The sequence below is a fragment of the Centroberyx gerrardi genome, chromosome 3 (assembly GCF_048128805.1).
Source record: "Centroberyx gerrardi isolate f3 chromosome 3, fCenGer3.hap1.cur.20231027, whole genome shotgun sequence".
Classification (NCBI taxonomy): Eukaryota; Metazoa; Chordata; class Actinopteri; order Beryciformes; family Berycidae; genus Centroberyx; species Centroberyx gerrardi.
In genome coordinates, this window is record NC_135999.1 from 28,607,098 (window position 1) to 28,633,981 (window position 26,884).

At 44.8% G+C, this 26,884-nt stretch overlaps 1 protein-coding gene across 1 annotated transcript; it reads left to right on the top strand.

The window, feature by feature from the left end:
- The first annotated feature begins 1,186 nt into the window (after positions 1-1,186).
- Positions 1,187-26,786, top strand: LOC139931617 (uncharacterized). Its single transcript, XM_078290094.1, has 10 exons — positions 1,187-1,694; positions 7,071-7,155; positions 7,327-7,387; positions 7,489-7,605; positions 8,447-9,266; positions 13,800-13,973; positions 15,799-15,988; positions 18,014-18,087; positions 20,340-20,468; positions 21,504-26,786. Exons 3-10 carry the CDS (start codon positions 7,379-7,381, stop codon positions 21,617-21,619), a joined length of 1,629 nt encoding a protein of 542 aa, XP_078146220.1. The 5' UTR covers positions 1,187-1,694; positions 7,071-7,155; positions 7,327-7,378; the 3' UTR covers positions 21,620-26,786.
- Positions 26,787-26,884: the final 98 nt, after the last annotated feature.

Consider the following 26,884-nt stretch of genomic DNA (forward strand, 5'->3'; position numbering starts at 1 on the left):
CACTAGCCTACCTATCTTTCATAAGTCTATAAGGCTATGAGATAAAATGAGATAACATAGGATAGGATGAAACCAGTGAGCAGCAAATATGATATAATAATAATAATAATAATAATAATAATATATAATATGATACAGAAAAATGGAATATAAAAAAGGATAGAGGAAATGTAGGTTGTACAAACATATGCAACTATTTCAACACTAGAACATATTAAGTAGAAATGTATGAATGAAAGTATGAAAAAAGTATGGGTTACAGCACTGAGACTGTGTGCAAAATAGCAACAGTTGTAGCAGTAGAACTTACTGAGACAGCAAAGAATGTGGAAAAAATGCAGTATGAAATAAGTGGAAAATTATTTATGGTATAGTAGTACAGTATAGTATACGGTAAGCATATTTTCAAATATTTTTCCAAGTCCTTTTCACAGGATATGAAACAGCATGAAATAAAAAAAAATAAAAATAAAAAATAAAAAAAGATAAATAGATATGCATGTTTTTACAATTTTTCTGTTGGACTTTTAGACAGAAAAACAACCATATTTATACTTATAACATTCTTCCTTAAATATAAACCAATCTTTATCACTGCAGCTTTCACCTGCTATTTTGTCAGAAATTCGAACACAGAGGACAAACTATAAACAAACATGGATGTCCTGCAGTTTAACAAGCTTATTTAACAAACTTCATTTAAACAAATGTTAGTTATGATGGTTAGTCTGGCTATAGGCTATACAAGTTTAATAAAGGTGCATGTTTATAGTATGTATATAGTAATGTTTTATACCACTGACTGAGACATGAAACATGATTTTTCTGCCATGCTGAGAAAGTTAAAGCATGTCATTGTGTCATAACTCAGAAACTCAGGTTGCAAAATTTTCTCCAACTTTTCGACTTCATCATCATTCGACTTCATTTGACATTTCCAAGTAGGAAAAATATAATTTCCCGTTATATCCTATAGCGATTACTCAACGGTTACTCAGCAGTTTTGAGTAAGAGTTGCTCAATATAGACCGTTGGAACCCTGTTCCTCAACGCGGCTTTTATTTTGAAACGTCTCACCAGAACTCCGATTTTGCCCATCTGCGCCGCTTGACACTTAGTCTGCGGGATTATATGTGAACTCAAATGCCCCCCAATCCGCCGAGGGTTTCAACTGTTTTACGGCTGACACACTTTCCATTTCGATCAGGTCAGTCACTCACAACTCCTTTTTCTACCTAACGGAGAGCGGCGTGCGTAATCTGAGCGCTGTAACCTGGAACCCGTGCGTAACAAAACACTGATACAAAATAACAACAAAGAGGACCCGTGCAACACACATCCATTTGCGGATCCACGCCCTCCATCTCTCTCTCTCTCTCTCTCTCTCTCTCTCTCTCTCTCTCTCTCTCTCTCTCCCCCACTCTCCCTCCCTCTCTCTCTCTCTCTCTCTCTCCAAAAAAAAAAGCGGATTGAAAGCCAAACTGCTTCTTCTTTTTTTTCTAACCGTGGAGCCGATAGAGAAAGTAGCCTCTTTTCTGAGCCATGCGGACGGCACCATGTCAAACATAGCGGGGGTCTGCTCTTATTCAAGCCCGTGAAAACTTTAGAAAAATGGCATTAACTCCAGAGGAGAGGTGATGGGCGCCGCTTTTATTCTCCCACCGCCCGATGCTTCTGCTCTCATCTCCAACACGGTAGGCTTCTGCACACATGAAGGGGAGGAGAGGGGAGGGAGGGGGGTTTAACAGTCTTACAACCATCTTTTTTTGTGTCCCTTTTATCCGCCATATGAGCCCAGCTCGATACTAGAAAGTAACTTCCTCAATGTGGCTGTAGTATAATGTTATTCCCGGGCTGCGCGGTCGCTCTGCTGTCCGCGCAGGCTGTTCTCTTTGGATGTGCGTAATATCATCTGGAGAGGCCAAGGCCGACATTTTACCCCGGTCTGAGGAGCCTTCCGAGGGGACATCCGAGGACACAGAACAAGGTAGCTGGAGCGGCTTTGTACACATACACACACACACACACACACCGAAAAATGTAGTTTATATATTTTTTTCATAGCGTTCAACAACCTGTAGTCTTATTGACATATATGGAAAAAAAATATTTGATCTTTTAACGCTCTGTTATTAAAACCACTTGCCCATGCATTTACATCTATTTGCATGCATGGTACAGAACTGCATTTGACATTTGAATATTTTTTAATTGTAGCCTATCCCAAGAATATTGTGTAACACGCGGCTTTGTCCCGGGATACATTATTAACCAATATGTTTACTGATATTTTAAAATATAGCCTATAGACTGCCTGCTCTTATATCCTACCTGAATATATTTAGGCCTACTTACAGTTTATCCTGGGTTATATTGTTCCTAAATACATTTACTTGTTTATTCTTACACGCCAGACTATATTCCCGTATAATTTTTGCCTTTGGGCAGGCTGATTCACAAGTTGCTCCCACAGTGTTTTTGCCTCGTGAATGACCCTGAACTTGACGGGCGTGTGGTTTGTTATATGAGGACACAACTTGCCACCACGCAGCTCAGCTTCGGCCTATAACATTAACACCGTAACATTAACACTGGTTTAATATAGAAGGAAACGGGCAGCACCTGCAGGTGGAAAAAAAACAGGGATAAAACTTGCTCTTCGATGTTATTCCTCGCAACAACTTTAATATTTTACAAAGTGAGCGGCAGTCTAGACGCAGCCCAGCCCAGACCTGGACCCATTAAACGCTGAAGCCAATCCACATGCTTAGAAATCGGCCGTATTAACAATTAATATTGGACATCCGGTGGCACTGCCAGCTGCGCCCCATTTTTATTGTTGTCTGTGCGCTGAAAGGATCCCCGTTGTCTCGGCTGGATACTACGCGACGTGGTGGCTGTTTGGGTATGAATTTACGCTTAATGTTTTTGGTAAAATGCATTTAGGTGAATGTATGGGAAATAGATCGGAGGCTCTGAAAGTGCGGCTGTCGCCTTGCCGTGCCATGCGGGACACACTGCTGGCTGCCACCATGGCACCTTCCCTCCAGCCGCTGTACGTGCTGCTGCTGGATGATCCAGCTGTGCACACTTAACTGTGTCCCCCATTTGTCCTGTTGCACTGATCGATAACGTTAATACATAGACAGGTTTATCTGTTTGGGGAATAGTTGGGGAAGCGCACCGGACTGGCACGGAGCGAGGCGAGGGGCGGCAGACGGGCCACTTTGGCTCTCTGTCATCATTATGGAAAACGGAGGAAGAGGAGCTCCAAGGACACGGAGAGGAGAGACGAGGCGAGGGGGCATCCAGGTCGTTTTGGTGTTTTTAATCCGCAGCGATTCAAGTTTTTTAGGCTAAACGGAAGGGGAATCCTGCAATGAGAGGATAATGATTGATTTCCCAGGCGAGACGGAGCTTTGTCCGCCGCCCAGATTTGGATCTTTAATTTGGCAAATTGGCTTCCTAGACACCAGACAGACAGACAGGCAGACCGACAGACAGACAGACAGACCGTCTCCCCTCCCCTGCTCTCCCGTCTCCTGCTCGCTGTTTTCGGTCACACTCTGTGCCATCCCAGCCTCCTGTACGGACTCCTGCTTTATTTACTTTCTTTCCCCGTTCTCGTCTCTCCGTGCGTAACCTCCATCCCTCCGCACTCCATCCAGCTCCGCGGAGCTGTCCTTTATCATACTGGAGCTTTTTTTTTTTTTATGAATAGGCCTCCAGCGGCTAAAGGTTCATTGTTTGGTCAAACTGCTCATGTTCTAAATTTGCCTTCTGGTCCGTTGTCAAATGACTCGCTTCCACACTCTGGGCAGATGTTTGGATGGTAGGAATTGTGCTTAACCTTGCGAAAAAGAGCTATAGTAATCCTATAATACATTCTTTTGAAAGTTACTATGGGAATAGACCATCGTATGGGAAACTATTTGTTCCTACAGGAATGTTACAGGGATATTATAGTAATACCATAGGGGATAAAATACCATAAAGTACAATAATGTCATTATAAACTCACTAAGATACACTATAAGTGGCTCTAGTAATATTACAGTGATACTATAGTGATTACAAATACTATAAAGTATTATAAACTCACTATTTTGGAAATGCACCTTATAAACACTGTATGTGTCTATAGTAATATTATAGTAATATTATAGTGATACCATAGGAGATGAAAAAAATACTATAAAGTACAATAAGGTCACTATAAACTCACTATTTTGTGCCACAAACACACTGTAAGTTGTTACAGTAATATTACAGTTTTACCATAGGGGATAAAAAACTTTAACTACAATAAGGTTATTATAAACCCACTATTTTGTACCACAAACACATTATTGCTGCCTAATGGGATATTAAAGTGTTTTTTGCTAGAGTGCCTATGGAATATACCTATTGGTTTTAATCTTCTTTCTTGTTTCTTCTTGTTTCTTCTTTCTTCTTTCTTTTAAATACCCTGTGTGCTGTGGTTTTATAACAAGCTGTTGCAGGGGTACAGGATAATTTTTTGCCTTTTCTGTGCTTACACAGTGTTCAGGATGCTTACAGTAACTGCTCCAGTCCATCACTAACAGACTAAGTTATGGTTATGAAATATTTTTCACCCAAATCAGAGCTCAGAAAGCATTTTAACGTTGTCTGGCCTGGGCCTTGTTTGGGTAATAGGATTTGTGTATACAATAACGAGGAAAAAGTACCTTCTGAAAAATCCCAACAGCGTTGTATTATGAACTGTAATCCAAAGGCTCCTGCTGTGAAAGCACAGCACACACCTTTGCTTTGACAACATGCACTTTGTGTAGTTGTTATATAAGCCTCAGTTGTGTTGGCATCCACTCTGCTTGTCGAGCCTTGTTTACACAAGCTAAATGGGTAGTTGGCTGACCATAAAGCTGATGGTTATTGGTGGTTATTGACCCGCAGCGGTTCAGATACAGCCATATCCCTGTTTCCTTGTTGCCTTGCTGTGAACTCTCCCTGTCCGGCTGTGTTTATGACCGGAGAGACTGGCCCTCTGACTTTTGGACCCAGGCTATGTTGAATCAACACAATAAATGATTGCTGGTTTGTTATTATACCAATGCATGCCTGGCTCCTATACACAGAGCCGTAGTAAAAACAAAAATGAATAAGGAGCTGATTGGAGCGTCAATTTCAAACACACCAGATCTCATGTGAATTTGTTATTAATTATAACAAATACCTAGAAGAGCACCTAGACACTTTACTCGCATAAAGGAGGTTAGGGAAATGGCTGAGAGCCGGTATGTCACTGAGGCAAATGACTCTGCATGTGTGTGCAATATGAGACATAATGTAAACCATTTGCAAAAATGTGGCTCCTTCTCTGACAGAATGATAGCTGATATGCAACTAAAAGTCACTGTGATTTATTATAATTGCAACTATTATGAGGTCCATTTGGGTTTTTCTTAATGTTGAGTAAGGAATGAAGTAGTAATAGTGATACTACTGATGATACAAGCCAACTACTCACATTATAACCTATATAATCTCTTATGATAAACTCACAGTACTTTGTTGTAGCAGTAGTAGGCTATCACTAATACTACAACAACTACTATAAGTGCTGTAAGTTTATGATAAAGGTTTGTATAAACTGTATGTTGGTAGCTTGCTGGTATTACTACTACTACCACTACTTCAACTACTTCTAAATGTTGTAAGTTTGTGATAAACATGTGTGTACACAGTGTTTCGATAGTGTGCCTGCTCACATACCAGCTTTCCACACGGCATGCCAAGACAGTGTCATAACCGCCCAGCCAGTCCTCATTTCCTCATTCCTCTGTGCCTGAGGTCAATCCGCCACACAAAATCTATTATGGCATTGTTCTGAAATCACTGAACCCAGATCAGTGTGAACCGTTTCCTTCTAGTTTTTGCATAGGAAGGTTTACGTCGTTGCCATGTGCAGCCAGACAGTGTGTGTGTGTGTGTGTGTGTGTGTGTGTGTGAGATACTGTTGCTTTGTGTTTCATCATATCCCAGTCTGAGAGGAGCCAGGCTGATCAGCACTCAGTCGTCTGCATTGGCCTCCTCTCCTATTCACAGATTGGAGTTTTAGTTACACAAACATTTCTCAGAGGCAGAGCTGCTCTGAATGCAGAAATAATCTGATTGGTTGAGTTAAACCTCAGTGGGCGGAGCCAAAGAACCACAGTCTTTTGGAGCGCAAGTTAGCTAACTGGCAAACTTGAATGGCAAATAAAGAACTAATAAGGATGGTCAAAATATGAATAAAATATAGTGTAAATGGCCATGACTTTTTTTCATTGGTTCATGACCATGGCATTCATGATGTTGAAGGTCAGCAGCTAGCTACTAGCTTACCTAGAGAGCTATAGGCTAATATGGCTAGTTTGAACTTGGAAGGTCAGCTAAGCTAACTAGCTAACCTTAACTATTGTGATAACTTATTGTGGCTCGACTGCATTTTTTCAGTTAGTAGCAATAAGTGCTAGGCTCTTATTATCTACCTCCACCTTATCTTCCTCCTCCTTTCTCCTCCTTCCCTTTTCACTGGGCTCCAGTCTAAGGTTACATAGCTAGAAAACTGTGGTTCTTTGTCTCCGCCCATCGAGGTTTAATTCAACCACTGACATTATTTCTGCCTCCAGAGCAGAAAAAACTCCAATATGCCCTCTATTCTCCTCTCCTGTCTTATCCCGTCTCCTCCTTTCCTTTCCTAGAGTCTCGTCTCCTTTCCAGTTCTCTCCTCATCCCTGACTGTTGTCTCTCCACTCGTTATACAGTTATACAGTTTTACTAATATTATACACTACAAATTGTTGGTCGATTGCCATTGAAATTCAATTTGCTGGGTCAGTCCAATAAGAAGCAGGCACAAGATATGCAACAATAATAATGCTCACACACAAGACTAGAAGAAGAGGGTTTTTTTTGCTTGTTTATTGGCCTACCATTCTATTGTTGGAGAAGAAGCGGAGCAAGAGATTTGTAGCTTACTGAGCCTGTGTTAAATTCCTGTCTGACTTCCTGTTTCCCTCCTCCTCCTCCTCCTCCTCCTCCTCCAGGCGGGGAGGCCGAGAGCTGCAGGGCTGCGTCATGTGAAGAGGGCTTGACCCCTTGACCCTCTCAACTTTGACCCCGTCACCTCAGGTAACCGACGTCCTCGCCTCCTCTTCCTCCACCGTCTGCCTCCTTTTCCCCACCCTCCGTCTTCATCCTCCATTTCCATTCTCCTGCCTCTTCTCTTTCTCCTCTTCTGTCTCCTCCCCTCCTCCCCCACATCTTGATGTTCAGATCTCTGAACTTGTGTTTTTGCAGCAGAACACACACCGTTGACACTGTGACCACGACCTGACACCCCCCTGCCTCGGGCATGCCTCAGGTAAAGTAGGAACGCCTCTGAATGGTGCAGCGCTTGGTGTACCTGTTTGATTTGGATCTCACTGTGTATGTGTGTGTGTGTGTTTCTCCCCTCCCCCTCAGCCGGGTATGAATGGGATGGAGCCTGCGTTTGGCGAGGCCTACGGGGGCCACAGGGGCCTGCTGAGCCCCTACCCTCTGGCCATGTCGCCACAAGGGGGCAGGACTGAGTACGACCAGGTGAGACGGCACACGATAGTTACGTGGTTTTAGTTAATAATCAGGGTTTCCACAAGCCTTGAAAATCCTTGAAAGTTTGTGGATTTGAAAAAAAATAACGTAAGGCCTTCAAAGTTTTTGAAAATAAATGGATGGCGTTGAAAGTACTTTCTTACTTTTTTTTATTAAAACGTAGCATCCAAATTCATCAGTACCTCAGCTCTCTCACCCTCTCTCCATCCTAGGATCTATACATCCTGAGGAAACCCTGTGATGGATATTTGCATTGATAAAGAGTTTCATTTATTTTTATTTGCAGTTCCGTGTTTTCACCATGATTTCTTGATTTGACAAGATTATGAGTCCTTGAATTTCACCAAGTAAGACCTTGAAAGCCATTGAAAAAACCTTGAATTTGACGTCCAAGTGAGTGTGGGAACCCTGAATAATGCGCCTGTACATTCACATACAGGTTCTCATTTTCCTTGTTGTCTATTTTACTTAGCAAGGAAAGTGATACTGAATCAGAATCACTTTCCCTGCCAAGTAAAATATATAATTGTTGAATCAGAGCAGTGGTTTTCCTTCCAGAGTGCTGCTGGTTTTCTATCCTACCAGGTAGTTAATTGCAGTTAATTGCATTCACCTTGCATCCAACATGTAAAATAGTCCCTGATTAGATGCTAGAATGAAAACCAGCAGGATTGAAATCCACTGAATTAGAGTACAAACTGACAAATGGTGCAGGAGCAACAGGGCCTCACATACAGTTCAGAAGATGTGGTAAAAGTTCATAAAGTGTGTTTTTGATCTGAATCAGCCATATTTAAGCACACCTCCCCACCCCCCTCTCCCTCTTCAGAGCGTGCTCCTGATGCTGGGCTCCCCGGCGTCGCCACGGAAACGGCCCTTTGAGTTGCTAAGCGACCTGGTGGACGACGGGGGCTTCGGCGAGGACCTGCACCCAGAGCGCTGGGACGTGTCGGCGCTGGACGAGATGGCCCGCTACACCAAACTGGGCCTGGGGGTCGGGGGGGAGCTGGCCTGCTCCGAGGAGGCCGTCCTGATGGGCCGCTGGGGCCGGAGCTGGGGGGAGGAGGAGGAGGAGGAGGAGGAGCGGAGGAGGAGCAGCAAGGTGCCGACACACTCGACACCGCCGCAGCAGGGTCCCGCCACCCAGGAAGTCCAGGCCACTGCCGCAGGAAGAGAGGAGGGGCATGTCTCTGTTGCCACGACGACAGAGAGGGAACTAAGCGCAGCAGGAAGAGGAGGAGGACAGGATGGGGGGATGGCGAGGGCGCGTACGGTGGAGGTGTACCAGGTGGCGCAGGAGGAGGAGGAGGCGGCGGCGGTGGCGGCGCGGGTGGGGCCGGAGCCGGGCCTGGCTCTGGAGCACTGCAGCGAGGAACACAACTACTCCCTTAGCCAGGGAGGGGAGCCGGGGGCCGGGTGCGGTCACAACTCCCAGACAGAGGAGGTGCGGGTGGGGGAGGTGCAGCAGGAGGCGGGGGGCAGGGAGGAGAGCCAGGAGAAGACTGACCTCGAGTTAGAGGAAGAGGACGAGGAGCAGGAGGAAGAGGAGGAGGAGGACGAGGACGAGGAGGAGGACGAGGAAGGGGAGGAGGGAGCGGAGGAGACGACAGTTGAAGCTGAACTCTCCAGCTCCTCCGAAACAGAATGTGGTGAGTTGTGCTTCTGTTGTATCTATATCTATGTGGTGAGGACGTCCCAACGCTGCCAGCAGCCAGTCTGCCCACACTGAAACCAGTTGAATCTGTCACAGCTCCAGCGGAGGCCTCAGACGGCCCTGCCTCACTGGGTTGGCCGGGCAGAGGCGCATTAAATACCAGAGCTGCGGGTGTAATTCACGGAAAACATATCGCATCAGTGGCTGCATTTACACTGTTGTGAAATGGCTTGGAGGGTTGGAGTTACTTTATGTTTTCAGATACCGTCCGTAACAGTCAGACTGCTGTGAGTCTGTTGCGGAGAGTCCTGCAGTGTAACATGCTAAATAGGGTATGGAAATTAATACAGATTGTTAAACAACCGTTACCGTAGAATTGGGTTTTTAAGCTGCTTCAAAAGCAAAGCCAGTGTGTTGTTCACTACAGGAAGGGCATGAAATAAAATAACAAACAAGCCAATAGACTATAGCTTTGGCTGGTGGCTCAAAATCCATTTTCTGCCTGGGTATTTCTTTACCTATCACTTCTACCTATCAAATATTGTAGGTACACAGGAATATCTATCTGTTGTCTGGGCACTGTAGCTTTGACCTTTGACCTTAGTTATTGTGCGTTCACATGCTGGAAGGAAGGTCCGACATCTGGGTCTTAAGTCGGCTCCTAAACATGCTGTTTTGTCGGAAATTCGAACGTAGGAAAAAACGATAAACAAACATGGTTGTTTGCTAATTTAACAAATGAAGCATCGCGTTAGTTCAGGCAGGCCACGGACGTCACGCGTTGCTAGTCATTTACCAGCTGATCGCCACGCACATCAATCATAATCCATTCTCATAACAAGGCGGTCTATTTAAATGGCCTCCTCCTACACTGATTCCTGCTTCACAACTGCTGCACACTCTGCTGCTTGGTAAAGCTTTACCTCCACCTCCCCAGCCTCCACCTGTTATAGTCTATGCAGTCAAGCCACGGTGGCTCTTAAGTGTCAACGCTGCTGAGTGTTGCTGCTCTGGCTCTGCTCTGTATTCTTCCATGGGGGGATTTGCATGGCGCCCCTGCTGTACCTTCAGCATGCTTGCTGTGTAAGCAGGGAGCTGATAGAGCAGAGCCATATCCGCCAAACATAACTGTATTACCATTAGTTGCAATTCATGGTTTTATCTTGTGATTAATGGTGTTTCTGACTGAACTTAATTTAAGCAAGTTATGATGGTTCGTCTGGCTAAAAACAAATGTGTAATAAAAGTGTGTGTGTATATAAGTGTTTTGTTACCGTTGAATGACACAAACTTGATTTTTCCGCCATGTTGAGAAGGTTAAAGATCAATGCATCATAACTCAGAAACTTTTCTCTTCATCATTCAATTTTGAATGGTGTTCATTTAAAATTTCCAAGTAGGAAATTCATTTTTCCGATACAGTAGCACGTGAAAGCAGGGTTACTGGACTGAAGGTTATTCTACTGTTGAATTCAAGTCGCTATGAATAACAGCATCAGCCAAATGCCTACAATGTGAAAGAGGCTATTTCAAGTCTGCAGGACATGCTGTGTAAATGTTGGACAGCATGTATGGAAAGTGATTTCATTTGAGATTCCCATGTGTTCCCAGGCTTTTTTCCCCCTCCAAACGCATTGCATTGCATTAGATAAACAAATCTCAGGCATCTTGTTGCAGGGTAATGGAGAGGTGGCTGGCACGCTCTCAAAGACCTGCCTCTCCGGTCTATTTGTGGGTCATATTTCCACTGTCGCGAGACGCCATTGTTGCTTTCCATTGTTGTGGCAGTGTGTGTGTATTTGTCTGACTGAGCTATGCTTACCATCAGCCTAAGGCGATTGCCTGGACTGTACGATGGGTGGAAAAGTGCATTTGTGTGTGTGTGTGTGTGTGTGTGTGGTGGATGGAGGATTGAGTCCAGCAGACTGTACAAAAGGTTGAATAGCGTGTGTGTGTGTGTGTGTGTGTGTGTGCATGTACAGTATAAGACAGAGAGAGAGCCAGGGAGCGAGAGGCCGAGTTGAGAGGAGAGTGCAGACAATGGCGCTATCTGCAGACTGGGCCAGACGGAGTTGTGATGTTACATAAGCTGTGTGTGTGTGTGTGTGTGTGTGTGTGTGTGGACCAGCCAGCCCTGGCTAATGGCTAGGAGTTTACGGTTATTAACTGTCAGAGCGATTTAATCCTGTTGGATTTTATTATTCTTATTATTATTATTGCGGTGTTTTTCTGACAGCCAAACACGGGTGGATTTGGTGAACTGTCGCTGACTTGCTTCTCCTCCTGCTGGTGGAGCTTTGCATGTTGTATTATTTATGATGCCATTATTCATGGCTCTGTGTGCTTGAGGCTAATCGTTAGTGACGTGCGTGTTGGTGTGGGTGTGTGCGTGCGCATCAGCATACATGCATACAGTTTCAGTCGGTGGAGTGTGTCTCGTCTTTGTCATACGCATGTGTGTTTGTGGATTAGGGTTCGCAGCATGATTTCATGCTAGGTGAATCTAAACATTAAAACTCTGTCAGTTTTGATTAGATTTGGACTGATATATCAGTTGGCTTATATTTGCGTTTTATTAAATATTGGATACATTCTCCACCTCCGATACAATGAATATAATGGATATGATGAGATTTGTTTAATTATATATTAATGTTGTAATTGATCAATATTACACTGGTGGTCTATGGGAAGCCCTAAACCTGAATTGATTCAAATGCGACATATTGACCAGATTGAAGCACACAAGAGTTATTACTTTGATTATTATCCTGGGATTCCATGGAAAATCCATTTGTCCCGTGGTCCAAAATGCTGTTTCAGAGGATTTTCCTCCCACATAAATTCTGGGGAAAACACTGAATAACTGTAATCTTGTGGCATTGGTTTATTGGTTTATTGGATAGGATCTCCATTAGCTGCTGCGCAAACAGCCACGTTTCTTCGTGGGGTCCACACAGAAAATGGTCAGTTTTAAAGCAATGGAATATTGGCAATGGGCAGCTTCAATCCAAAAATATTGGTATTGTTGTTGGCCTTCAAAAACCTGTATCAGTTGAATCAAAAGGATTGCGCCAGATTAAACCAGAGTATCTCTGTTGTGATGAATGCGAGGGGGAAAATTAGACCACCGTACCCATAATATCTTAACTGGAGAAAATGTTTTTGATGGTATGAGAGAATAAACAAACCCTTTCACAGATTCAGAAATTATTTGTCAGATGTAATTTATAAGCTGCTGATAGGAAAGCCTTTTGAGGACAAGAGAGTCACAGGCTTTGTTTACAGACAAAATTGACAAAAAATTTTTTTTTATGATTTGCTCACAAAGCCTGCCATTTATAATTGTTGAATAGCTCCATTTAATGGCTGAAATGAAGCTATCCAATGATGTTTGTTATCTGAATTTTAATCATTTTTATCAGTCATTTTCACATACCTGAAAATCCAGTCAGCTACACTGACATTGTCTTCACTTTTACAGCCTATAAAGATGGTGAAACTTCAAGCACCCATAGTCTCCATGGTTCAGGAGTAATAAATTTGACATTACTTTTCATGTAGGCTACATTTTAGAAATGGTTTAGCTGACACTCATATCGAGAGACTTACGGTGAGGTAGCAGGTTCAGCGTCTTCCTCAGACATTTGAGGACTGAAAGGTCCCATGGCTGTGAATGGATGTTGGCTGTTGCAGGGATCAAACGTGTGACCTTCTGCTCTCAGGACGTTCTCTCTGACCACTGCTGGTATCATCTACCGCTAGTCCATTTTTAGACGGCATTCAAGTGACCTAACACACCCTCTGGCGGCCATATTGGAAGTCCACAGCTCCTGGGCAACTGGCTGTAACAGTTGATTGCATTTCTAAACATACAACTTGGCCGTCTCAACAGAATTCAATAGACATGGTTAATTCTGTGCTGTTTTGACTGAGAACTGCTATTTTCGGCATCAGTACATCTGATCAATTTTGTGTTAGTGTCAGCTTGTTAGCTAGCTAACCATAATCTGGTCAGTCTTGTAAACACATCTGATTTGCGCACTAGCTAACGTATCTAGTTGAAGCTAGCGTTTGTAGTGGCTTGTAGTCACATGTTAATATTAACATTGATTTGCTAAATTAGCCTGCTGGCTAGTTAGCTAGCTAACAATGCCAAAAAACTGCTGTTTTTCCAGGTTAACTGAGCTGACTCTTTTGCAGCAGAGACTAGGACTCAAGACAAAACAGTTTCCTGTGTCACAGCAGCCTACATTTTTAAACAAATCTATCAAACTATTCACTTTTACTTGTAACCTTGCTGAGTTGACCTACACCAACACCACAACAATGTTTTTCAGCTATCTCTCTTTTTCTTGTCCAGTTGTTATGTATTTAGCCATTGTTTGGATAAAGCCAATTCTCCACTGGACCTTGGAGCCAGATGTGGTTGCTAGGACATCTGTGTCACAACTGTAAAGCCTTTATTGCATTTGCCACAAACAATGCACAAATTCAAAATGCTGTGTGTGTGTGTGTGTCCCTCCAGAGGTGGAGGCGGAGCCAGCCAGGCAGCCAGGCGAGCGGCCGTCGAAGCGTCGCTGTTTCTGGGAGTACCGCCGCGCCCGCGAGTCGGCCACGAAGAAGAAGCTGGGCGGAGACGTCCACTGGTCTCTGTCCTGGAGCTCCAGCACTCTGCCCAGCACACTGTACCGCCGAGAGGGTGAGAGCTGCCATGACAACTCATGTGCTGTATCACACACAGGAGAGGTGAAAGGGTCAGGACTCGTTGTATAAGCGCTGGAGTTATTAAGACCTCATTCACACTGCAGCTGCAAGTGTCCTTTTGCTGATTCTTCCCTCATGTGACACATCTGATGTTTTCTAATCAGTGTGAACACCCCAAATCTGAATGGAGTAACATTTTATCAATGTGTGAGCAGTTGTGTTCATTAACAAAGAATGAAATTCTTTAGGACATGGTCAGCAGTGATACACATGGAATAAACAAAATATTGATACAATTACATAACAAAAGGAGAATGGATAATGAAGCAAATAATTCAAACAAAAGAGGTGCAGGGTACAGATGAATCTAAATCAAAAATAACCCTCCCACCCCCCCCCCCAAAAAAAATAAATGAATAAATCAGTCAATAAATAAAACAATAAACAAGGGAAATATATGAGTGAATGCAATGAATCTCAGCTCATCACCATTAACACATAAAATGTTTATTACAAAAGTTATTCCCTTTCTGCCTGAAAATCAAAAACTGCATCAACATTACAAGGGCAGAGGGATCCAACCGTAAGAAAGAGATTACACAGAGATGGACACACACACACACACACACACACACACACACACACACACAAGAACACTAGTTTATCAGTGTGGTACAAAATTGGATTCTGAAGCAGGCAACCTACATGTGACTTGTATTTCAACGCTCAAATAGGAGCCGGTGTTAGCATGGAGGACAACAAGACACAACAGTAGAGAGACAGTGAAATAATGACTTGATTAGTATTTGGAGAGACGCCTCAATTCAGGCTAAACTCAAAGGCACATACCAAAAACTGACATGTGTTCAGAACAAGAGGGAGAAGCATAGGAAAAATGGATGTGACGTCTTTGGTTATTGTTACTCTGTGAATACGTGCCTTCTCAACATCACTGACAGTTCATATTGGTATTGGATATGGGTTACATTCTGCAGTAGATACGAACAGTCATCCAAATAAATCAGATATGAGCAGCAGTGTGGAATTGAGCTTGAAGGCCTGTAGTGTGAGTGTAGCTTTAGTAACAGTTGCTCTTGATGGGACTAAGCCTGTCCAGACTGAATAAGCCCTTAAGTATCACATGCTTCACATCCTTAAATCTCTTAAAGACAAAGGTGATGGCATCAAAACGACAATAGAGGACATTATTATACAGTCATTCTATTGTGCAGAGCCTGAGAAGTTATGATTCGAAGGCTGGCACAGTGTCTTTACACGACCACGTACATTTTGATTTATTTCAGTGTCACGCGCTGTTGGTGTCGCGATTTGTGTATTCCTGAACAAACTCAAGTATCATACGCACTATGTACATTACTGTTTTCCTAGGCTTTACTGATTAACTGTACCCACACAGAATCCACCTTTACTGAAATGCCTGTCAAGTCTTTCATCTAAGCAAAAGCAATAAGCAGGAACAGAAGTCACTTTGCTATAAAGCACAATTCTCAGCTCACTCATCATATAAAACACTTGTGTTTTAATTATGCGCCATTGAGAACCAAGAGTACGCAGGTTTTCGTTCCAAACAAATGCTACAACAGCTGATTTCACTCATTAACAAACCATAAACTAGAGAAGAGGAGCTAATCAGTGAAAGCAGCTGCTGTAGACCATAGAACATGCAGACCCTTGGGTTACGATGGCACATGACTGAAAGCCACTGATATAAAAGGTATTTGGTGTATTCTAACTGCCGCTCCTGTCCTGTCCTGTCCTGTCCTGTCCTGTCCTGTCCTGTCCTGTCCTGTCCTGTCCAGGCAAGAAGGGGCGGCGTAAGGCCCGCAAGACGGACGCCAGCGACCTGACGCCGAACCCCCAGAAGCTGCACAACATCGGAGAGCAGCTGCAGAAGCTCAACGCCGCCATCGACGGCATGGGTCCCGTCAACGAGCTGCCCGCCGTGGCCCGCGCCCGCTCCCGCAAGGAGAAGAACAAGCTGGCCTCCAGGTACCAGACGACGCCTTGTGTACAACGTCAGAGTGTTGGGAGAATATCTGTAGCGATTTCAGCCATTAATGGGCATTTTCAGAGGTTTTCAGTGTCGGATATTGTAGAAAAAAAGATGGAAGAATTAGAGATGCATGGATTCTGCAGGATCCTGTGTTTAGATATCTATTACTGAATCTAAGTTAATGCGTAAATTGTCTATTTCTGTCCCTACTGTAGTCTCGTCAGGATTCATTTTTCAAATCCCAAACAACATTCAAAGTGGTTGTGATTCTGATTCTGATTCTGGAGACGGACAAGGAGCAAGGGGAAGAACGAAGGATATTTGAAGAAAAAAAAAATCAACCCCAGTAAAAAATTACAAGGCTTTACAGGCTTTAGAAAAACCAGGAAATCAGAGGAAATTGGCCTCATTACCATTATGTTGCATTTTTACATTTTGGAATGTCAAGTCAGGTTGCATCTTAATTTAATTTAAGGTCTTCAAATCCCAAGATTCAACATGTCTCCTCTGACTGGAACACAGCATATCATAGGTGGCTTTTTTTGACCAACCTCTGTGGAAACTGTCATAATATGCTTTATACATTTTAAATTTACATTTTAAGACATTTAGGAGACGACCCTTAGAGTTATATGCACAATAATGACATCTTCTTCTTGAGTAGATTTAACAAGCCTGCCTAGTACATTAGCATGACCAAATAAATGAAGGAAGGATGAAGGGAAGTAGGAGGAAAACAGCGGAGGAGATGGAAGATGGGATGGAGGGAGGCAGGATAGAGGGCTGAATGGGAGGAAACCAGGCCAGCATCGAGGAGGTAGACGAGGAGGGAAAGGGTCGTGTGAAGTTCATCTGTGGATAGAAGGAGGGAGGGAGGAGAAGTAGGAGGAAAAGACATTATTAAAGGCAAAGGCAGTTTAAAGCGGAGGGGAACACATTGGGAATATCTTATTATGCCAAACATATATTAAACATGACACAAACACACCCAATGGAGAGATGGAAGGAGGAGGGGGGGGGTTTAGGGAGAGGTGAACTCTTTGTAGATGAAGAAAAAGGGAGAGAGAGAGACTTTTCATTTCATTGTGACTTTAAAGGACAGCGCTGGTGTAATTTTGCTTTTGGCTCATTGCCGTCGTTTGGTTTGCACTGTGAGAAAAAGCACACCCACACACACACTGAGCTGTGCGTACACACCGCCGCCAGCGCCAGCAGCTCGTCACTGGAAGGCCGTTCATTTTCTGCAGAGTTTGTGTTCACTGGCAGGAATGTCAACTAGCTAACATTAAAATACGTGTATTTTGCAAGTACATAGCTACACGCCGCTGTGTGAATGGGTTCATGTTTTACTTCAGCGTTCAAGAATTTATTCTTTAAAGATTTGCGTATTTATATTGCCAGGCTTGTGGCTGCATGAGACCAAGTGAGAGTTAGCGTTGGGATTCATCCAGACCGCTTCCAGACTCCTGTCTCTCCCATTCTGCTCCTAACAATGTCAAAAACAACCTGCACAGGCACACCGCTCGCCGGAGAGGCACAATTCTTCACTGCAAAAAGAAAAAAGAAGCAGAAAAGGAATATATTATCAAACATTACCAGCCTGTATTTGTCGTCTAAAGTTTCATTTAGCTGACTCACAGCCACAAGAAAGGAGTAACAGCACACTGCAGAGAATAGTCCCCATGAGACACATTAATATTTAAAAAGTATTGATTGATTCATCCTCTGCTTCTTTTTTCGACCCCAAATTACTCTGAAATCATACCGGCACTATCCTGTGAGAGTGGCGGTGTCAGATGTAATGGAGGAGTGGAGGGAAGAGGGAGGTTTGGAGTCAATCACTCTCACAGTTTGGGATACATCCTCCGCTCATCGCTCTCCAGCAGCTCCCAGTGTGAGCCGACCGGCTCGGTAATAGAGGGTCATGTGGAGAATGGGAATGCTAGCGCGGAGTTTTCCTGTTCCAGAGAATGACGGCGCTTTCTCAAAGTGTTTCCTGACTCTCCTCTCTGTGTTTCCAGGGCCTGCCGGCTGAAGAAGAAGGCCCAGCATGAAGCCAACAAGATCAAACTATGGGGGCTGAACCAGGAGTACGGTCAGTACTGGAGACTCAGCTCACTGTAAAGTAATACTGCGTTTATGATATGATGTTGTCGCTATATAAGAGGAGAAGTTGCCTATGATAGAATAGGATAGGCTAGAAAGTAGGATAAAAGAGATTATTACATTAATAGTGCTATATTGTTATTATTATATATTACTTTTAGAATGCAAATTGCCATTTTTCATATCACAAAATACGTGTAATATTGTATAATTTATAAAATGTTATACACCCCATCAGTACCAGTATCAATATTTCTGTGTCAGTACCAGCCACGCTTCCTACCCAACTTGGCAACCCAGATTTACCAGACACTAGCCCAACTTGGCAAATCTAACTCACCAGCCCTCAGCTCAATGTGACAGCCCTAACCCATTTGTCCCTAGCCCAACCTGGCAACCCAGACACACCAGATCCTAGTCCAATCTGACAACTCAAACCCACCAGACACTAGTCCAACATGGCAACCCAGACTCACCAGACACTAGTCCAACCTGGCAACCCAGACACCCCAGACCCTAGTCCAATCTGACAACTCAAACCCACCAGACACTAGTCCAACATGGCAACCTAACACATTCCTTCCCTGGTCCATTCATAACCTGCAAGATCGGCATTTCTAAAACTATGCTTCTGAATCTCAGTTTCTGTGTTTTATTGAGGCTGTTGAGGACAAGACTGAGATGAGATTTAGTGAATTTCTGTCCGTAAATGTTTTAAAACCCCGTTTGACCAGCTATCAGCTTCCCCACTCCCAATCCTGTCCTTAACCATTTGTGAGGAAAAAGACCTGAGAGCGGCGAGTTCACCTAGCTCCTGATAATCCACACCACCACCCAGTCAAATCTGGCAACCCAGTCCTGTCCACCACCTCCTCTTCCTCCTCCTCTGATTCACTGCTGTAGGCCAACCTCTCTTTGAATTCAGACCCAACCAGCATCCAACTTCTTTTGTCCTTTCTTTTTTCCTCCCGGTGTTCAGCATTCCAGTCATTCTTGATCCCGGCCCGGCATTTCGTTGCGAGGGCTTTAGTTTTGGCTCCCGCGATTTTCGTCCTCCTGGCGGGAAGCCAAGACACACAGGGCTTAACCTCACACACCCCCTCGCTTCCTCTTTCCCTCTCTCCCCTCATTTTCCTTCCCTCCTGTGACTCTTTCCTCTTTTTTTTCCATTCTCTTTCATTCACTCCCTCTCTCCCTCTCTCTGTTCCTCTCTCCGTCACTCTCGCTCTCCGTAATTTACCTCCATACAAAATGCATTTTACGCGAGTAGCAGCAAATTTGACAGGAAACTTCCAACGACTAGGACTTTGGCGCCATGCCAGTCCTGGGAAGCCTGACCTCAATTACTCTCTGTGTATGGGTGTGTGTGTGTGTGTGTGTGTGTGTGTGTGTGTGTGAGACAGAGAGAGAGAGAGAGAGAGAGAGAGAGCGGTGGGGGTGCAGAAAAAAAGATGGTCAGGCCTAATACGGTCCTTGGCCCGCCTCCCCCCCACCCCGTCGAGACCGGTCCTGGACAAAAGAGGAATCAACTGCATCCTACAATAATAGACGCCGACAGAAAGGGTGCCAGGACGCCAACGGGTCACGTGATCCCGAAAGGGGGAGGAGCCAGTCTCTCAGGAGGTGCTGATGATTCGCGCTATCAGCAGAAAAGAGAAACTAGGTCACATCACCTCGAGGCATCCTCCCCCTCGAACGAAGCCTGTTTGGAGTAGTGGTGCTTTCTGCTGAATGGCAGCGGTTCAGTTGATCTTCTCTTGTGAGGCGCAGAGAGATGAGCAAGGCACTAACACAGATAACACAGGGTTAGTGGTTCGATTCCCACGCTGGGAAACAACGTACGCACTCATGACACTGTAAGGTGCTTTGGATAAAAGCGTTGAATGGCATATGTTCCTCCCATCTTCCACCTTAAACTTTTACATAAATCATTACCACATGATACATTAATATAATTACCATAAACAAATGAGACCATAGCCGAAAAGATTGTCAGCCTCTACTCTGCATTTTACATTGTGAGCCACCTGGTTGGATTTGGCGAGAAATCTGCTGGATTGCTTTACGGCACAAAACGGGAAACGTTTTTTCTTTGCAACTAATACACAACTTTATTCCAGTTACACTATTCTATGTTCATAGATTCAACTTCACGTTAGCTTAGTTGGTCAGAATCCTGTACAGAATACTACAGGAAGCAACAGGGTTTATGGGAAATGTGGTCTTAATATCGTTGCACAGAGAACCTGCTGGGGGCGCTGCTGCGGATCAAGGAGGTGATCCGACAGCGGGTGGAGAGCAGCGAGGAAGAGGACATGGACGAGCGAGGGATGACCCAACGTCTGGAGGACATCCTCAGAGAGTCCAGCGGTGAGACACAGAGCATCTGTCGTCTGTCTGCTGAAACACACACACACACACACACACACACACACACACACACAAAAGCTCTGGTGTCATATTTTAAAGGAACACACTGAGTTTTTGGGATTGAAGATTGGTCAGTTTGCTTGTTAAGTGTCTCAGTTAGGTCGTTCTTTGCTATTTATGCTACTATAACCTAATCTATAATCTATTTAAATGCTGTTATAACCATTATTTCCTAAGCCACACACACACACTTGCACAGAAATGACATCTGCTCATCAACTCACAGCTAAACCACAGGAAACTGACACGTTAACAAGTCTGTCAAAGAGGCAGAGCTACTTTTAGCAGATCAGAATGTGTTAAATATGATAAAGCTGAAATACTGTTAAACCTGGGATGCAAATCGTCTGCTATCACTCAACATAGTGTATTCTGAAGTGTTTGTCTATGTTGTCATCACTTAAGGGGCAAGTTGACCAATGGGCCAGTCTCTCTAAAATTGAGTGTACTCCTTTTAAAATATGTCATGTGCTTGTTCTTTCTTGCTTTTACTTGTTTTTGTCTGTATTTGTGTCCTTCGATGCGCTCTAAAGCACTTTGTGGCAAACCTGTGTGTTAAAAGTGCTTTATAAATAATAAATGTGTCTTGCCTTGGCCCTGTGCTTCTCTCTCTATCTTAGGAGCTACATCATCTGTTACTGCCTCACTTCTTCTAATTCTCAAATTTATTCTGTAAAGTACCTCTTCATTACAAAACAGATTTGTCATGAAGTGGTTTAAAGAGCAAACAAAAGGACTCAAACATTACAATTAAAAACAAGAAAAGCAAACATCATAATTACCGGCTGGTTAGGTTTTAGAAAACATGAGTTAGTGAGTCTGTGTGTGTCTGTATTGGTGTGTGGTAATGAACTCTTAGCTATTGTATGAAGCATTCTGCTATATTTACTCTCACATATCCCCTTGTTCCTCTTCTTCTTTTTGTCTTCTTTGTTTCTTTCCGCTCTTTCTAATTCATTTGTGTGACAACTGCAGGTCCCTTAGTGGCTGGGCGGACCAAAGACTTTGTGCAGAGGATTTTGGCGGCCAGCGCGGGGGGGCAGGGCCAGGGCAAGGAGACGCCCCAGGGAGGAGACGAGGCGGCGGGCTAAACGCACCCAGCGCCCCCCCACCCCCCTCCCTGCCTCCTCCACACCCTCCCCTCCCCTCCCCTCTCCCCTAGCCACCAATCTGACCGGCCCGCTCGACTCCACACAGCCTCCACATTCATACTGTACACACTCAAAAAAGAGCAAAGGGATGAAGTAGAGGGGGAGGAGGAGGAGGAAGAAGGAGTAGCCTAAACAAAGACTGGAGTAAATTGCCACCCTGCTCCTCTTCCTCTCCTGTTTGTTCCTCCAACTGTTAGGCTGCACCACAATCCACCACCAAGCCAGAGCTGCTGCTGACTTCTCTGTGTTCTGTGTTGTGTGAGTGTGCGAGTGTGTGTGTGTGTATGTGTGTGCGTGTGTGTGTGTGTGTGATATGTGTATATATACTGTATGAATGTGTATACTGTTTCTCTCTCCCTCTGTGTGCTGTATTTGTATCCCATTGTGCCTATGAATAGACATTGCACTGTTTTGTAGATGGTTGTAGTTGTCGGCAGGGGACCAGTAGTGAGCCGAGGGCAAGGGGGCATTTGAGGATAGGAAACGCTTATAAGGCAGTGGGAGGAGCCTGGTTCCGGTAAACAAGGAAGCAGGTGTTCTGATTTGGCACACTGAACGGCCGGGCTCCTATAGAAACACTGCATACCATTTGGATTGGATAGGCGTATGAAATGTCAGTTAGCCTTGTGCTGTGACACACAGCAAGCAGTGGAATCTTTAAAGATGCCAGAACAGCTGTTGTTGGAGGCAACCGCCAGCTTGTTGTGGCAAAGTCCACAGAGCTTTAACACCCCTCCCTCCACCCCCCCCCCCATTAAAACTGAAGCAAAGTTTAAAGTGAAAGAGAAAACTGCTAGAATGCACCTTAATTCAAACTGACCAAAGATAACTGATACTGCTGATCCTGACCCGGAACCACTTGCATACCAAGCCTCTCACTACTTCAGGTGCTGCCAATCATTGACATCCACCATCATGTTTAGGGGGGAAAAAAATCGTTGACTGAAATATTGATTGTTGTAATGTTTACCCGCACGCATCCTTAAAGGATGATGTTACTGAATGGATTTATTCATGAATTCTGTTCACCCAATGCACTACCATGGAGATCTGAGAGGCCAACTGGCTGTGACCGGCGTGCAGGAAATGACCGAAATGTCTCGTGGTCAGCCTTTAGCTGTGCGGCACGGTGCTGCCCAGCTGTCTGCACCGGCTGTACTGTTACCCACAAAAGGGAAGTGTCCTCAATGTCTTCCCCAAGCCCTCTCCTCAACCCCTGACCTGATTATGTAGCGCACCTTCCTGAATTGCAATGACAAATAGTCAGACAAAAAACACTTGTAGAGCTAGAAAGCAAATAAGTTTGTTAATTTTTTGCATTTTGTTGTTATTTGGCAAAGCCACAGCCCACATAGTGGGTGTCGATCTCGAGAGTTTTGAAATCTGCCTTTCTTCTGTGGTCTTTGCTGAAGCCAGACCAAGTTGTCCAAGGTCTCTAAACGTTGTTGGACATAAAAGTCAAGGACCCTTTGAATTGCACTGTGGTAAGAGCAACTAAGCACCTTCGAAGAGGGCTTCAGATCCTCCAAAAGAAAAAAAAAAAGACTCTTGGCACCTTTTTATAAAGACAATTATTGATTGAGAGACTTGTGAGTGTTGATGGTTTTTGGCCGACTGGTGGTCTAGGTTTGTCTCGGTATGGTGCTACTGTACGATGAAACAAAAAGCAATGCAAACCTTTGTGGAGGCATCAGGCAGTAACTGCTGACTGGGTTTTGGCCTGAGAGCACATACAGTTGTAATAGGCAGTTTGTTTGCATAATGACGCCTTTCTGAAGTGCCTGGAGCTTAAAGCCACAGGGACCTGTGTTATTATGCCTGATCTTAAACCCTATTACGAGGTAAAACTGAACCCATGACTACCGCCCAGATGTTGACCTGACTTGACTTGAGCTGGAAAAAAAAAACTACAGGCCCAAGGTAGGCCCTATCTGTCACATGTTCAGCCAAAAATTCAACCAAAATGTTTTTTTCAGACACAAACCTATACATGGAAAAAAAAAGACTAGCAGGTCCCAGTTTCTGTGGACATTATCCATGGGAAATATAAAGAGAGGAGTGGCTATGTGTTAAGCATTACCCTTTTGTTTTTCAACCTTGACAAGCTCCTGTCTGGGCTGCGTTCCAAAGCTGCTGTTCTCTAACGCAGTGTTCCCTCCTATGGAAACTCTATTTCCTGCCTCAACCAGGAGAAGAGCAGTTAACCTTTAACTATTCAACTCTTGGGAGGTCTCATTCATGGTCATCTTGGAAGCTGTGGACCCATTAGATCAGGACATTTTGTCTTGCCCCCCCATTTTATCTTCTGTATCCTTTTTTTGATTTCTGGGAAATGTGTCTCGTCTAATGAGTTTAACTGTATGGTAAACAGAGGATTCCTGTCCAGTCAGCCGGGGGGAAAGTTTCTTCGCAGAATACTGCAGCTGGTGAACAGAGCTCTTAAGCACTGTATGCAAATCTGATGCCAAAGACAGATGGTCTGTGGATTTGCAAGAAAAGATAGTGTCTGAAGTGAACCAACAAGCGGGAGGCTGTGATCAGCACCGCTTGCCATTGGGACCTCTTGCCACCACAAAAACTGAGTCGGGACTGTCCGGTTTTGAATGTGATCCATGTACAGTGAAAATGACCCGTGATCAAGGACAAGGTCGCCGAGGCCAGAAGAAGAAGACTCTCAACTGCAGCCCTTTTGGTTAAAATGGCGCTGGGCTGTTAGTGGCTCTGCTACTGTTGCTTAGAAGTGCATTCCCCCTCCCACTTCTCTCTGGGCTTGGGAAGCTGGCAACGCTGCCAGAAGAGTCACAGGATCTCATGCTGGCAGCAACCTCCTTCACATGCCCTCCTGCAACAACAAACAATAACGGCTGCAGAGAGGAAACTGCAGTGAAGTGTAGAAAACCCGCCGTAGACGTCTGGATAGTCTGAAATATTGTTCTGTTTATCTGTCCCCTCCGAGGATGTTTAGGCTTTAGGGATTAAGACTGATTCCGCTTTGAATGCAAAAGTTTGTCCTGATGTTTTCCTTCCTCCGAAGTGGTGTTAGGTAACACAACACACCATCTGCTGTGTACATTGATCCATATGCCAAAAACTAAAATGAAGAGAGAACATTTCGACGGCACTCCCTTTGTTACACAGTGAATCCTCTCCACACATTCCAACTGGAGCCACGTCGCTGGATTTTACCCAATTTATGAGCTCGAACAAGGGCTTAAATTGGCAGTGTAGCATTTTCCTTGTCTGAAAACATTTGACAGATGAAGGTTTTTGTACCATGGCATATCCCTTTAAATGTAAAGCTTTAATGGGGAGTGGCCAGTCTTGGCAAGGCCACTTGTCTCCGCTCACATTCCTGCCACAGTTTCCCAGAAAGCTTCTGTTTATGTGTACCTGGAACGGGGAGGCAGATCTGCAAGGGGAAACTAGTCGATTCAGAGCCCTCCACCCCCCCGCCGGGCGGGAACAACACCCTGGCCTGACCCTGACACAAGATGATACGATTATTAGGTCAATTTTCCATAGTTGTTTTCATGGCGTTCGTGACAGGGAAAGCTGAAGCTGCTATTTACAGAATAAAGAATTGATGCTCTCAGCTTACAAATGTAGCCAACTCTGACCTAATATGGACAATGACTAAGGAGAAACCGAACGATTCTTATCCGAGCTACTTCCTCATTAGGTGTCACTGCCAGAGACGGGAAGAACTACCCAATCACTGCCTTTTTTCGGAGAAAGAGAAAGTTCGGAGGAAGAGAAAGTTCCGGATTGCCTCTGTCCTCGACGCAAAGGCTGGATCCACCTCAGCTGTTCAGCTCTCTCAGGCTGAGCAGGACAGTGATATTTTGAAACTCTTAAGAGCGTGCTCTGTGTCAGACGTACACAGACAGAAGAGATTTACAAGTAGAAAGTATTTTTCCTGCACCTAATTCCAGAGACTTCTTCTCTAGTAGCAGGGCTGTTCATGAAGAGATCTGTTCCTAACGAACTCCTGAAATGGGTTTAGGGATTGACACAGAAACCAAGTGGAAAATTAACCCAAGCCAAACACTGGTAACTTTTGGCTGCAGCTTCTAAGTCTGTCTACTCTGTCAGCCACTTTGCTGCGTAACTACCCATCCTTTGCATGTCCTACTCTTAATCTAGTTGGCTGGTAAGGTTTGAGGTTTGAGGAGAAATGTTTGTTTCACTGTGTCCAAATTCTGAAATCCACCCTGATTCATCTTGCCCGATAATGAAATTATGGGCAAGGTAAAGATGAAGTTGAGTCAAGCGGCGGCCACCCAGGAGTGTAAATGAAGGTAGACAAATCTTTAACACAGACGGTGGAGTGGAGAGCGGCCTACGTGGACAGGCTGTTGGCCCCTCCTGGGCCGCCTCGCTCCGTGTTCCTCATGTGTGGCGGGGCGACGGCGGGGTAATGTGACTGCGGCCGGGAACGCACGGCCAGGCCGAGGCGTTCTGGGCCAGCGGGCTGAATAGACCCATCGGTAAGACTACACTGGTGGGATGCTGCTGACCTCTGGGTGCCCGTCCCCACTCTGCTCCAGCGCTCGCATTGTCGGAGACACTCAGGCCTCTCCGGTTTCAAAGGCAGCGGGCCTCCGAGCTGAGGCGGCCGAGGGGAAACGGCACTTAGCCAGGCCTCGGAGTAGCTTATCCAAAAACCTTTTAATCCCCCCCCACACACACACACACACACACCCGCTCACAGTCTGACGGCTGCAGTCGAATCGCTGCCGTTTACTGTGGCTGCCTGCCTCTTGACGCCCCGTCTCCTTTGTCACTGATCTGAAAACCTCTGTCTGGGACGGGGGGGGGGGGGGGGGGGGGGGGGGGGGGGGGGACAGGGGGGCTGTTTAGACCGGTCCACATGGGTTTTTGGCATCAGTGAAGCTGAGGTGGGGAAGCTGACCGAGGCGCACCTTGTGGCTTTAACCAAAACCAAGTCAGTCGGTTCTGTTGTGATTGATAAGAGTCAAGATCAAGGGCCGGTCATGGATGTGAACGGGAACAGGAGAAAAACGGTGATCTCCCATTAGAAATGAAAAGGTAGTGGGAGATCCCAAAAAAAACAACCTGAGGGGAAATAAAAGACTGAGTAATCACATCCCTGCTGGTTCTCTAATCTGTCTGAACGCATGTTGAAAGACTGGAGGGAAGAAAAACCAAGAGAATAGCAAACATTCCACAATGCCATGTCATATA

What these genes read in the sequence shown, in the direction of transcription:
- LOC139931617 (XM_078290094.1), top strand. An exon ending in GGGGCTGAACCAGGAGTACG is followed by an intron (nt 18,088 to 20,339) that starts GTCAGTACTGGA and finishes ATCGTTGCACAG; the next exon opens with AGAACCTGCTGGGGGCGCTG. An exon ending in CATCCTCAGAGAGTCCAGCG is followed by an intron (nt 20,469 to 21,503) that starts GTGAGACACAGA and finishes TGACAACTGCAG; the next exon opens with GTCCCTTAGTGGCTGGGCGG.